The following is a 12,606-nucleotide window of genomic DNA, read 5'->3' as shown; positions in this document are numbered from 1 at the left end:
ACAAACTAATCAAGCAAATCTCAAAAAGCATCATTAATAAAATGTTGAAAACTTGCAGGAGCATTGCAAAGCCCAAAGGGCATGACCAAAGACTCAAAATGTCCATATCTGGTTCTGACAGCAGTTTTCCAATCGTCTCCGGGACGAATGCGGACAAGGTTGTATGCCCCCCGTAAATCTAATTTGGTAAAGAGCTTGGCAGAGCAGAGTCTCTCGAGCATTTCTGGAATCAGTGGGAGTGGATAGCAATTCTTAATTGTGATCCTATTTAAATCTCTGTAGTCAATACACAGACGCAGGATGGAGTCCTTTTTCATCAGAAAGAATAAGGCTGCGCCAGCAGGAGAGGTTAAGTGTCTGATAAAACCCTTCTCAGGATTCTCATTAATCCACTCCCTGAGCACTTTCAGTTCAGGTTCTGATAAAGAGTAAAGGCGACCAAATGGTATTTCTGCCCCTGGAAGCAATTCAATGGGACAATCATAAGAGCGATGAGGAGGCAGCTGATCTGCGTTCTTTTTATCACAAACATCCCGAAATTCAAGATATTGTGGAGGTAGCTTGTCGTATGACTGGGTAGTTGCCAAAACTGCTTGTAAATCTTGGGTTGGTGGAGGGCTTATTTGATAAGATTCTTTGCAATGTTTCTTGCAATGGTCAGATGTAAAGCTTAAAGAACGTGTCTCCCAGTTGATGAAGGGATTATGAATAGGGAACCAAGGAATGCCCAGGATAATAGGGAACTTGGGTGATGTAATCAGCTCAAAGCTGATAGTCTCCTGATGGTCAGTTTCAATTAGGAATTTAAGTGGGATTGTCTCGTGGGTAACAGGTCCTGAAGACAAAGGTGAGCCATCCACAGTTTCCATATCAATTGGGGTGAGTTTATTTCTTATTTGAATGTTATTACTTTGGGCAAATTCTGAGCAACAGGGACCAACGTTGAGGATAAAAACTGTGCTGAGATACAACAAAATGGCTGCCCTGTATAAAAGACAATCACAAGGAAAATGCCTGCCAAGCTTCTGAAAAAATGTCCCCCGACCATGCTTTCCACTGAGGCACACAGAAAATGGCCGACAAACAACTGTACACAGTGAATGAACAGAGATAATGGCGGCAGAACATTGCTATGGCGATCAGCACATGCAGAACTCCAGACACCCAGTGGAGAGACCGCAGACACCCAGGGACACAGACACCCAGCGCAGCCCCCAATCTAAGGTCAGAGCCCCCCAGGGGACCCCTGGCTTAGGTACATACACAGCAACCCATCATGCAGCATCCCCCATGAGGGAGAAATAGGGACAGGGAGAGAAGAGAGGGACCCCCTAATCAATCTCCCAGGGAATGCCCAGCTGCTCAATTCTGCCGAGGCAGGAAGAGCTGTACTTACCATCTGGACGAGCTGGGGACATCCCATTACAGACCCACTGCCAAGCAGTATGGGGTGGCTGCTGGCCACGGCACACTGTGACAAAGACATCGTTAGTCCGGTCATATGTGTGCCCCAGAGCATTGCGCTCACCGGTCGCCCCTAAAGCCTGAGGGGCATGTCGTGGCTGACCCAGCGCGTAGCTAGGGTCTGCACACGCTCCATGGCCAGGCTGGGGAGACTGTAAGGATCTAGATTGTCCAGCCTGTCCCTTAGCCGGCTGCTGATAGCAGATCACAGGATCTTAAAATCTTGTGCAAAAGGCAAAAATTTTGAAAAAAAACCCAGGATATCTGGTCCCACAGGGAGCCTAGGTCCTTCTCCTTCACTAGGCATAACAAAACTAGAAGCAGGCTGAGGGGTTATTACCAGAGGGACCACCCCCTGTGTGGAACTGTAAATTTCTGTTTTTTTCACATGTATAACATGTTCTGCCTAGTCCTCTCCTGAAGGTGGCTTAATAAACCTACGGTTAAGATTGCTGGATATTTTCAGTAACTTACTATACCTTGTACTGTTCTTATTTTCGTTTTAATTCTTTCAATAAACGTTATTGTTAAAAAAAAAAAAGATTACTGGAACTGTGTCCGTCAATGAACGAAAGAGAAATTGGAGTTTTTACAAAAAGCTTCCTTTTCTATTGATGGCTATGCTATTCAGCCTGCTGTGGTGGCAAGTGGAGTTTGTCAGTCCTTAAAGGATCATGTTAACCAGTGTAATAGGCACGGTCAGGAGGAAAATTAAAAGTGAAGTAGTGGTGTGCTAATATGTAAAGATTTTGGTGGAAAGAACAACTAATAGTGATAAACCTACAATTGCTTGAAATTGCTGCAGCTGTCACTAATGTGTTCCCACAGGTAACAGTACAAAAATGAAATAAAATGTGATAGCGCTTCAATAATACAATCTATATGAAATAAAACAAAACGTCAGCTAACAGTGAAATATATAAACCAATTAAATAAAATGAAAAAAAGTCCAAAACAGCAAATGATAATTTTTTCAGTGATATAAAAAAGAACAAATATGATGCTTCTTCTAAAAAAACGCCTTAACCAGAGTGCACCCTCCACCGCATGCAATGGCTGCTCACTTCCTTTATAGGACCCAAAGAGGTCAAACACGCCTTGCACTTCGTGTCAATAATCTCTCCAAAGGATCCTCTGTGATCTTTACTTTGCTCGGGGTATAGAAAAATGGTCTATGGCCAGCATAGGTTCCATCCACTGTGTTTGTTTCACACCTCAATCTGTATTAAAGACCAGTAGATGCAGAAATACATAAAAAAGACAAGAAAAAGTACCTCATATAGTGCAGTAACCGAAGGATTAAAAAATGAAACCTCTCTACCCCAGCTAGCAATAAACTCACGTTTATTAAAACAATAAATAAATTAAAAGCATTAATACAAATCTGAACAGTCTCACTCAGTAGCGTTCAGTCCACCGCCAAGCTCCACCTCTAGTAGTTTTCCACCTCCCATGTGGCTTCATCTGGAGGAGTGACAATTTTTCTTGTCTTTATGTATTTCTACATCTACTGGTCTTTAATACGGATTGAGGTGTAAAGCAGCACAGTGGATGGAACCTATGCTGGCTATAAACCGTTTTTCTATACCTTGAGCAAGAGGATCCTTTGGAGAGATTATTGGCACTAAGTGCAAGGCGTATTTGACCCCTTGGGGTCCTATAAAGGAGGTGAGCGGCCATTGCATGCGGTGGTGGGAGCACTCTGGATAAGGAGTTTTTTTTAGAAGAAGCATCACATTTGTTATTTTTTATATCACTGAAGAAATTATCATTTATTGGACATTTTTTCATTTTTATTTAATCAATTAATTTCACTGTTAGCTGAAGTTTTGTTTTATTTCATATAGAATGTATTTTTGCAGCACTATCACATTATTTTTATAAGGTCAGTTCTGTTGAAGACATGGCAGATTTGCCTTGGGCCTTGTGTTTTGCAGTGGATGCCCTTAAAGGCTCAATTCACCGGGTCTCATGTTTAGCTCCTTTGTCTGTGTATATGCATGGAATTTTGTGGTTAAAAAAATTGGTCGGCTGAACTGCCTTGCAAAAAATTGCTTCCCTTTAATGAGGAACATTAGTTTGGCGAGGATCTGGACAAATATATCCAGACAATTTCTGGGGGAAAGAGCTCTCTGATGCCCAGTAAGAGGAAGAATAAGAATCCTTCATTTAACGTTGCAGGTACCCCTGCTACAAATTTTTTGCCATCCAGGCAGTTTTGGCGGCCGCAAGGAACAATTTCTAGGGGGAAGCCTCAAAATCAGGGGCAGTAAAAGCCCTGGGACCAAAAGCACTCTAAGTCAGGCTCTAAGCCTTCCTTTTGAAGGGGCGCCCCCACTCTCTCAAGTAGGGGGAAGACTACAGCTTTCTCAAAGATTTGGAAGACACGATTTGAGATGAGTGGGTCATATCCACAGTGCCTCAGGGGTAAAGGCTGGAATTTTAGGCCTTCCCTCTGCTTTTTCAGGTCCAATGCTCCCTCAGAACTTTCAAAGAAGAGCTTATTGTTTCAGGCACTAGACCAGTTGATGCTTCAGAGGATAATCAGAAGTAACAGAGACCGAATGATGTGCAGGGTTTTAGAATAATGTTCACAGTTCCAAAGCCAAATGGGGACATGAGGCATATTTTAGACCTAAAGGCTCTGAATCAATATCTTTCTGTCTGGTCCTTTCAGGTGGAATCAATCTGATTGGTGGTAGTCTCTCTACAGGTAGGAGATTTTGTAGCATCCATAGACTTTAAAAATGTATACCTGCAAGTGCCAGTTTTTCAGCCTTAACAAAGGTTTTCGAGTTTCGGGCTTGCAACAGCACAGTGTTTACAAAGGTCCTGGCACCAGTGTTGGGCCTTCTAAGGTCACAAGGGGTATAATATTATATTATTATGTTATCTAGATGACCTCTTACTCAGAGATCGATCAGTGAAAGGCTTAAGGCAAAACATAGCTCTCACATTGTGGGTTTTTGAACACCTGGGCTGGGATCTTGAATTTTTAAAAGTTCAACAAATTCAATGTCTGTAGTATTTGGGTCTAGTACTAGGCACAGTTTAGGCAAAAGTGTACTTTCCTGCAAAAAAAATAAATAAAAAATGGTGCTGGATACCTCGGAATTTGGAAAATGGGAAGTCTTTTCTTCCTGTAAATTGGAAGGTAGTGACCACACATGCCAGTCTCTCTGGCTGGGGGGCTGTCCTGGAAAACTTCACAGTTCAGTGAATATTCAGGAGCTTCGGGCAGTGCATCTGGCTCTAGATTTTTGGTCAGTCAAACTTCAGGGGTATCCAGTAAGGGTGCAGTCTGACAATGCTATGGCTGTGGTTTATATCAACCACCAGGGTGGCTGCTTGGCTCAAGAGGAGGAATGGCAGAGAGACTTGGGCAGAGGGACATGTGCCAGTGCTATCAGCAGTCTACATTCTGGGGGTTGAGGATTAGAAGGCGGGCAGCAGTTACATCCAGGAGTATGGTCTTCACCCCAGAGTGTTTCTAAAGATTTGTCAGCAGTGGGGAATGCCGGATGTAGCTCTATTAGCATCCACATTGAAGCAAAAAACTGGACCAGTTTGTGTACAGAGCAAGGGAGCCACACACAATCGGAGTGGATGCACTGGTGGTTCCCTGGAACCAGTTCTCCCTATTTTATGCTTTTCCCCCACAACCACTGCTGCTGCATCTCTTATGTAGGAACCTAAGAAGTGGTCTCAGTCATTCTGGTGGCCCCAGCTTGGCCCAGAAGAGCCTGGTACTCAAATAATGAAGTTAGCTGTAGATGGACCGTGGACACTTCTGGCCCGTCAAGACCTACTGTCTCAAGAACCAATATTCCATCTTACTTTACAGTCTCCAAATTTGACGGCATGGCTATTGAAGCCAGGGTGTTGAAGGACTGTTTATTTCTACATGGGTAAATGTCAGCAAGGCAGTCACTAGAAATATCTATCACAGGGTCCAGAGGTCCTACATTGCTTGGTGTGAAGCCAGAAGTTTGCATCCTCAAATATATATATATATATATATATATATATATATATATATATATATATATATATATATATGTGAAATTGGCTCTGGAAAGAATTAAAGGCAAATCTCAGCCTTGTCTATATTTGTTCAGAGACCTTAAGCCTCATACTATTTGGTCCATACTTTTCTACAGGGTGCAACTCATTTGGTTCCTCTCGTCAGACTACCTTTATGGACTTAAATTTTGTTCTGTCTGTTCTACAGAAACAACCTTTGTACCTATTCAGGAGATTTCATTGATCCTTGATTCATTGATCGAAAGTTAGCCTTTCTGATTGCTATCACTTCGGCAAGAAGGATACCTGAATTGGCAGCTCTTTCTTGCAAAGAGCCATATTTGGTCCTTCATCAAGATAAGGTGGTGCTGCATCAGTTTCTGACTTCCTTGCCTAAAGTAGTGTCTAGTTTTCATTTAAATCAGGAGATTGTATTGCCCTCGTTTTGCCCACATCCTCGTTAGGCAGAGGAAAATTGGCTGCATTGCTTGGATGTAGTGCGAGCTATCAGAGTTCCTCTAAACAGGTTGGCACAAATCAGGAATTCAGATGTCTTTTTTGTATTGCTGGATGGGGCCCAAGAAGGACCAATATGCATACGATGTAACAGATGTACTCCTACAGGTGTCGGTCTTGCTGGGCATACTGTAGGCAAACACTTATGCGCACATGTTGGCCATTAATGCTGGCGCCAAATGGCCTATATGAGGGCAGCAGCTGCACTAGCGCTTTGCTGTCTGATCTGCAGCTTTACCTGTATACCTGTTCCCATGATCTCTACTTGAATTCTGTGTTTGACCTGGCTCCCCTGACTATGCTTGCTTATTTCCAGTCCTGACCCCAGCTTGCCTTAACCTTGCTATACTGCTACTCTGCCTGATATCCTGCTGCCAACCTCTGCATGCTTACTGACAAATCACTGCCTGCCGTTTATGCCATATCTAATTATCTGTGATTGACCCAGCTTGTCTAACCCCACTCCAGTCCCCTGTCCACCCTGTTCCATCCAGTGCCAGGTGACGTTGTACTGCATCTGCACCTGCTGCTCACGGCAACTCTTGTTCCTCTTATAAAAGGAATACATGACAGAATGGCTTCGAACACTGCTCTCAGTTCAAGCTCATTTAATACTATGCCTCGTGAGATGAATATCCCATGACCTTGAGCAGCCTGCTTTTGAAATGCGTCCCCCAACGTTTCTGGCTGGGGTCTGACGTGATAATGTTCCATTCGAAAACAATTGGTCAGTTGAAGAACTGCTCTGCTGGAAGAGACTTCGCTCACAAAGCACTTTGACTTTCTCTATCAGAGGACGGCTTTTTTTTTTTTCTTGTGGAAGTTCTACTGAATTTTTCTGTGTATCCAAAAATTCCCCCAAGAACCTCATTTTTTAGGCTGGGCGGAGGACGCTCTTCTTCCAAATAATTAGCTATCAAAATGTTGTAGATTGTGTAGCATAACATCCTGATGCCAGATAAACATCTCTCAATTGCTGGCTAGAAGGATGCTGTCCAAGTAGTGGTTTATTTTTTCCACCTCGCTATTTCAGACAGTAGGACCTTTGTGAATGTCCTGGGGGAGGTGGACAGACCGAAGGTGTGGCACCGAAACTCGTAGTGCGCCTGAAATGCAGGATGGATCGGGACAATAAAATAGGTGCCTGATAAACCTACAGAGAACATCCAATCTCTCATATTTATCAATAATATGACTGATTGGAGGTTCTATATTTTGCATGACTCCAACTTTCTGTGCTTGTTGAGTTTTTTCAAGTTTAGCACTGGGCACAGATTGCCTTCTTTTTTTAGTAAGAGAAAGAGGTGAACCAAATCCTCATCTCCTCTGGGCACGAACCTTCACAATTGCTTGTTTTTTTTATTTAATTCCGCTACAAACTGGACCAGAATTTTACAATTTTCCATCCAAACTGGTAGCCTGGCTGGCTGAAAGATCGAAGGCAGACATCAAACGTCCACCAATGTCACACCAATATAGTGGATATGGCCCATGGATCCTGAATATTTCCCATTCAGGTGTGTGCGCAAAGCTTTATCAGGCTCCCCCTGGATGAGCGCAACCTTAAAAGGATTTCTGCAGTTCTCCCAAGACAAGTTCCTTTGATTTTTAAGGCTTCAACAATGAAGATTGGGTACTTCTCCAATTCCTTTAGTAACCTTTCCTGATCCATTGATTTTTGCCTCCTCATATCTGCCTGCGACTTGCCGCATGTATGCTGGACTTATCTGATTTTTTTGTTTTTTGTCAAATGATATCCGCCCTGACCTGCTAGTAGTCACCCTTGAGATGGCTCTATCCTGTCATCTTCCAAATAGATTGGATCCATCTTTTGGTATCTTGCATCAGTTTTATTTTTAAGCAGGGATCCATAGACCATATTTGCAGCCATAATGCCTTCCTTGCCATAACCGTGTACATTATCGCTCTTGAAAACGTCAATTGATGCCTCCGCCACAGAGTCTCCCACCAATTTGAGCTCTTGCAAAGCTGTTACCACGTTGTCTTTTTCAACTTCTGCCAGAAGGGCTTTTTTAATATTAACCATCCAACTCAATATTTCTCTGCCTACTGCTGCAAATGTTATTGCTTATCAGCAGGCAACTGCAGATGCAACAGTATGAAGGAGCACTTCAGATCTAGATCTAATTTTCAGACTAGAGCATCCTTTAATGTGACTGTAAGGTGATGTGTCTTTCCAGTCGCATTAATGACATATCCACCGTTGGAGGAAACAGCAGCAGGTTGACCTTTGGCTCTTTCAGGGGGTACAGTTTTTACATGTGTATACAGGCCTTTTTCTGTGGCCCCTGCTATTCTTCCTGAATTAACTTCTCCCATTGCTCAATGGGGACCTTTTTCCTCCATTTCATCCCAGTCAATTGCCAGCTTAACTGCTTTTTGCTAAAGGCTCTATTAAGCAAAAGTGAAAGCCTGTGGTCCCTTTTATGTTTTGTGTCCTCTGACAAGACACTTCAAATTTTGACACCACCTATTGGCTTTGGTTGGATGTGCTAGGCAATTCAGCCACTGACTGCGGGGTACAGGCTTCATGTATCAACTCCTTGGCCGATTCTTAAATCAAGGCTGTTACTTTTTTGACATCCCCTGCTTTGTCAGTTGCCACTTCCTCCAAGTGGACTTGACATACTAGCTTGTCAGGCAGTGACTTTTCCCTACAAATATAGCAACCATTAAGGCTGGTAACCTGTGGTGTTTGATGAACTTGATCAACATTGCCTGGATGTCTGCACCTAAGTGGTGACTGTGCTGGCCTTTATTGGGCTCCCTCCATCTTGAGATCCTTGCAGGGCTGAATGCTTGCTCCAGGCAGACTTGACATGCAAGCTCGTCAGGCAATGACTTACCACCATAAATGCAGCAACTATCAGGGCTGGTAACCTACGATTGTACAGCAATGATTAGAGTTGAGATGATGACCTTGATCAACATTGGCTGGATCTCAGCTTTTAGATGGTGAATTGTCTTGACCTTTAGGCTGGATTCACACCTATGCATTTTTAGTGCATTTTGTATTTTGCAGATTTGCACTACAGAACGTGTTCCATAGGAAACCATGTTAAATGGACTGTAGTGCTAAATCTGAAAAATGCAAAAAGCACTAAAAATGCATATATGTGAATACAGTCTTAGAGGGCTCCCTTCATCTTGAGGTCCTTACAGGCCTGTAGATTTTATGACAGTATTAGCTTTTTCTCAATATCGTCACTACTTCCCTAATCCCTTTACCTTAAAGAGGAAGTAAAGGCAAAATATATATTTTTTTTAAAGCATACCCTGTAAGGCAAAGGCATAATGAGCTAGTATGCATAGCATACTAGCTCATTATGAATAACTTACCTGAGAATGAAGCCCCCGGAGCGGTCATCCGTCTTCCTCTTCACCACTGCCATGGATTCCGGAGCGACTTCCGGGTCTCACGGCTCTGGCGCTGTGATTTGCCGGAGCCACGATGATGTCACTCCCATGCATGTGCAATGGGTGGACCGAAAGGGCAGTGTTCCCCATAGAAACAGCAAAACAGCAGAATGAAATGAAAAACAGCATGACACAGTGATCCCAGAGCAACATTAAGGCCTGATTCACACCTATGCATTGTAAGTGCTTTTTGCATTTTGCAGATTTGCACCACATAAATGGACGGTAGTAAAAACCTGCAAAATGCAAAAAGCACTAAAAATGCATAGGTGTGAATCAGGGCTAAGAAAGAGATGGAAAAAGCCCAGGTGATTAACTCATTCTCAGGTGGTTTGTTATTGCATTAGAAGCACTTTGGTCCAAAGGATCCACATTCAAGATTAGGAAAAGCAGATACATCCAGTTAGAAAATCATTTCTAAAATTAATTTCTAAGATGAAAGAAAAAGTAAACTATATTTCATATCATATCCATAACCAAAAATAAAAAGTGGAATCTGTTAGATCAAGGACCATTTTAGTTATCCATTTTTTGCACAGTGTCAAAAATCCAGATTCTGCAACCTAAATTACATGAGTAAGTGAGGTTTAGGAGGTCCGGGAGGCAACTGGATTTTCCCAGTCAACAACCTCTCAATTCAAATATACATTTATATTTTGTGCCTTTAGGAATGAATCCAGCTCTTTTAAAACAATCTACTGAGCTGTCCACAATCGATTCTATTCAACATTTTCACAGCTCATACTGTGAAAAAGCCTTTTCATATGTGGAGGTTAAGTCTCTTTTCCTCCAGACATAAATAGTACCCCCTTGTCCTTTGTAATGCCCTGAAAGTGTACTGTGATTATTGCAGCACATAATTAAATAATATAACACAAAAATAGCACAATCAGATCTCAAAGTATATAACAAGCAAGCTATAGGTGTGCTCACTCCCAAAATCCTCTCCAAGATAGTCCGCAACTGTCCTTGTGATAAAGATAGAAGACAATCTGGCAAAACAATCTTCCACCACCGTGAAAATTATTATCCACCGGAGACAGTGTTTCCACCTCTCAAATGTAAGAAATGCAAATTCACCAAAACCAAATGCTGCCTAAGAATAAGAAGCAAACAGCATTCTGAGTAATGTGAGCTAGACTCTCAATCACTCCAGGCCTTAGTCAGAAGATCCTCCCTCCATTCATCCACTAGGGGTAGCAGTGCTCACTGGTCCTCATAGTAAGCTTACAACATCTGTGGCTGCCACACAGGGAACTGATGTGGCAGCATGACATCACACGTTTACCTCTGCAAAATCCTACAACGGTTGTGTCACTTACATAGTTACATAGTCGGTAAAGGCTGGAAAAAAAGACAATAGTCCATCCTGTTCAACCTGTGTAGGTACATGTATCAGTGTCTATAATAATTTCCTATAACCCTGTATGTTGTGTCTGTATATATAAGAGTATTTTAAAAGATATTCATACTCCCTGTGCATTCACCACCAATTGTGGGGGGGGGGGGGGCGTTCCACTTCCTTATTACTCTAACAGTGAAGAATCCTCTACACAGTTTAAGGTTAAACCGTTTTTCCTCCAGTCTCATTGTGGGGCCCCATGTCCTTTTACTCTCTCTAGGACTGAATAGTTTATTTCCTATGCTAAGAACCCTATTGAGATATTTGTAGATCGCTATCATGTCCCCTCCTCTCAAGCGTCCTTTCTCCAGTGAGAATAAATTTAGTGTTTGCAGCCGTTCCTCGTAATTCGTTTTGTTGCCCTTCTTTGGGCCATCTCCAGCTCCAGCACATCCCTTCAGAGTACTGGTGACCAGAACTGAACGGAAAACGCCAGATAAAATCTGACCAGAGCTTTATAAAGTGGCAGATTTATAGTTTTGTCCCTGGAGTATATCCCCTTTTTCATGCATGCTAATATTCTTGCCTGTTTTGGTAGCTGAAGCTTGACACTGCATGCTGTTGCCTAATCTGTCATTTATTAGCACCCCTAGATCTTTCTTCATCCTTGATTCTCCCAGCTGTTCTACACCTAGTGAGTATTTTTCTTTATTTTTCTTGTCCTTCCCTTTAGATTGTAAGCTCACATAAGCAGGGCACTTCTAACTCTCTTGTCTTGAATTGTATTGCAACAGTGCTGTCTCCCTTTATTTTTTAAAGCACTGCACAAACAGATGGCACTACATAACTCCTGTATAACAATCTGGCTAGACATAATATGTTTTTAAATTTTATAGAAAAATAATGTGTTTCAATTAAAATGCCAGAGTAGAAAAAATGGTTACCACACACTCTCACTTGTGAATACAACAGGTCATAATGTGAAAGGCTTTGTGATTATTTTGAAATTTACTTGATCAATAAATCATTTATAGACTTACCAAGTTCTGGGCCTCTTCATTTAAAACAGAAGTATCGTTTTTAACACAACAGTCATTCTTAACACTAGTTTCCTCAACGTTCCCATCATTTTTGGTTTCTTGTTTTAGAAAATTTGTACTCTCAAGATTATTATCTTTACTTGATTTAGGAATTTTCTTCGGCAGGTCCATGTGGAAACAAATATTGGTGGAAGAACAGTATTCCTCAAAGCCATACAAATACCTATAAAAATTGGGGATAAAGATTAAAGTAAACCTGACATTAATCACATATAGTAGCTGCAGTGAATGACCCCTTCATGAAATATTGGTTGCATGGCTGTTACCTTGAACCGATATCTTTAATGCAGACCTGGAATAAGTATGCAGATCAAGACTGGCAGAAGTGCCAATCTGTATACTTGTTCTAGGTTAACAGATAATAGTATTGAAGCAAGAGGGTCAGCATGACAGCCAGAAAAATGCCGTTCTCAAAACAGGATAGCAATAGTCCACATTTCTCTCATGACAGTTTACCATTAAAAATAGCAATTGCAATACACATCAATAAATAAACAACTTAAAAAAAAAAAAAATACAAACTGAGTACACAAACCAGTACAGTTGAAGCAGTTTATAGTAATCTTAAGGGTGAATGTATCTAGCAAACTATTGATAAAATGAGACACAAAACATGCTGCCACTCTATTTGAGACAGTTTTTTTTGTATATATAGTTAGTCAGGTTGAAAAAAGACACAAGTCCATCCAGTTCAACCACAAAAAAAATATATATATACATACA

General features: G+C 41.8%; 1 protein-coding gene across 5 annotated transcripts in view; it reads right to left on the bottom strand.

The window, feature by feature from the left end:
• The window catches only part of ARID4B (AT-rich interaction domain 4B), a 2,504,499-nt gene that overhangs the window by 1,271,402 nt on the left and 1,220,491 nt on the right, over positions 1–12,606 (bottom strand). For all 5 annotated transcript variants that reach the window (XM_077486552.1, XM_077486551.1, XM_077486548.1 and 2 more), the window contains one exon: positions 11,824–12,046. In XM_077486552.1, coding sequence (XP_077342678.1) covers positions 11,824–12,046 — 223 coding nt within the window. The remainder of the gene's footprint in view (positions 1–11,823; positions 12,047–12,606) is intronic.

Source organism: Lithobates pipiens, unplaced genomic scaffold (assembly GCF_037356315.1).
Source record: "Lithobates pipiens isolate NorthernLeopardFrog02 unplaced genomic scaffold, aLitPip1_a1.2 Scaffold_18, whole genome shotgun sequence".
Classification (NCBI taxonomy): Eukaryota; Metazoa; Chordata; class Amphibia; order Anura; family Ranidae; genus Lithobates; species Lithobates pipiens.
Note: the sequence above shows the minus strand (reverse complement) of the source record. Positions and strands in the feature narration are given on the sequence as shown.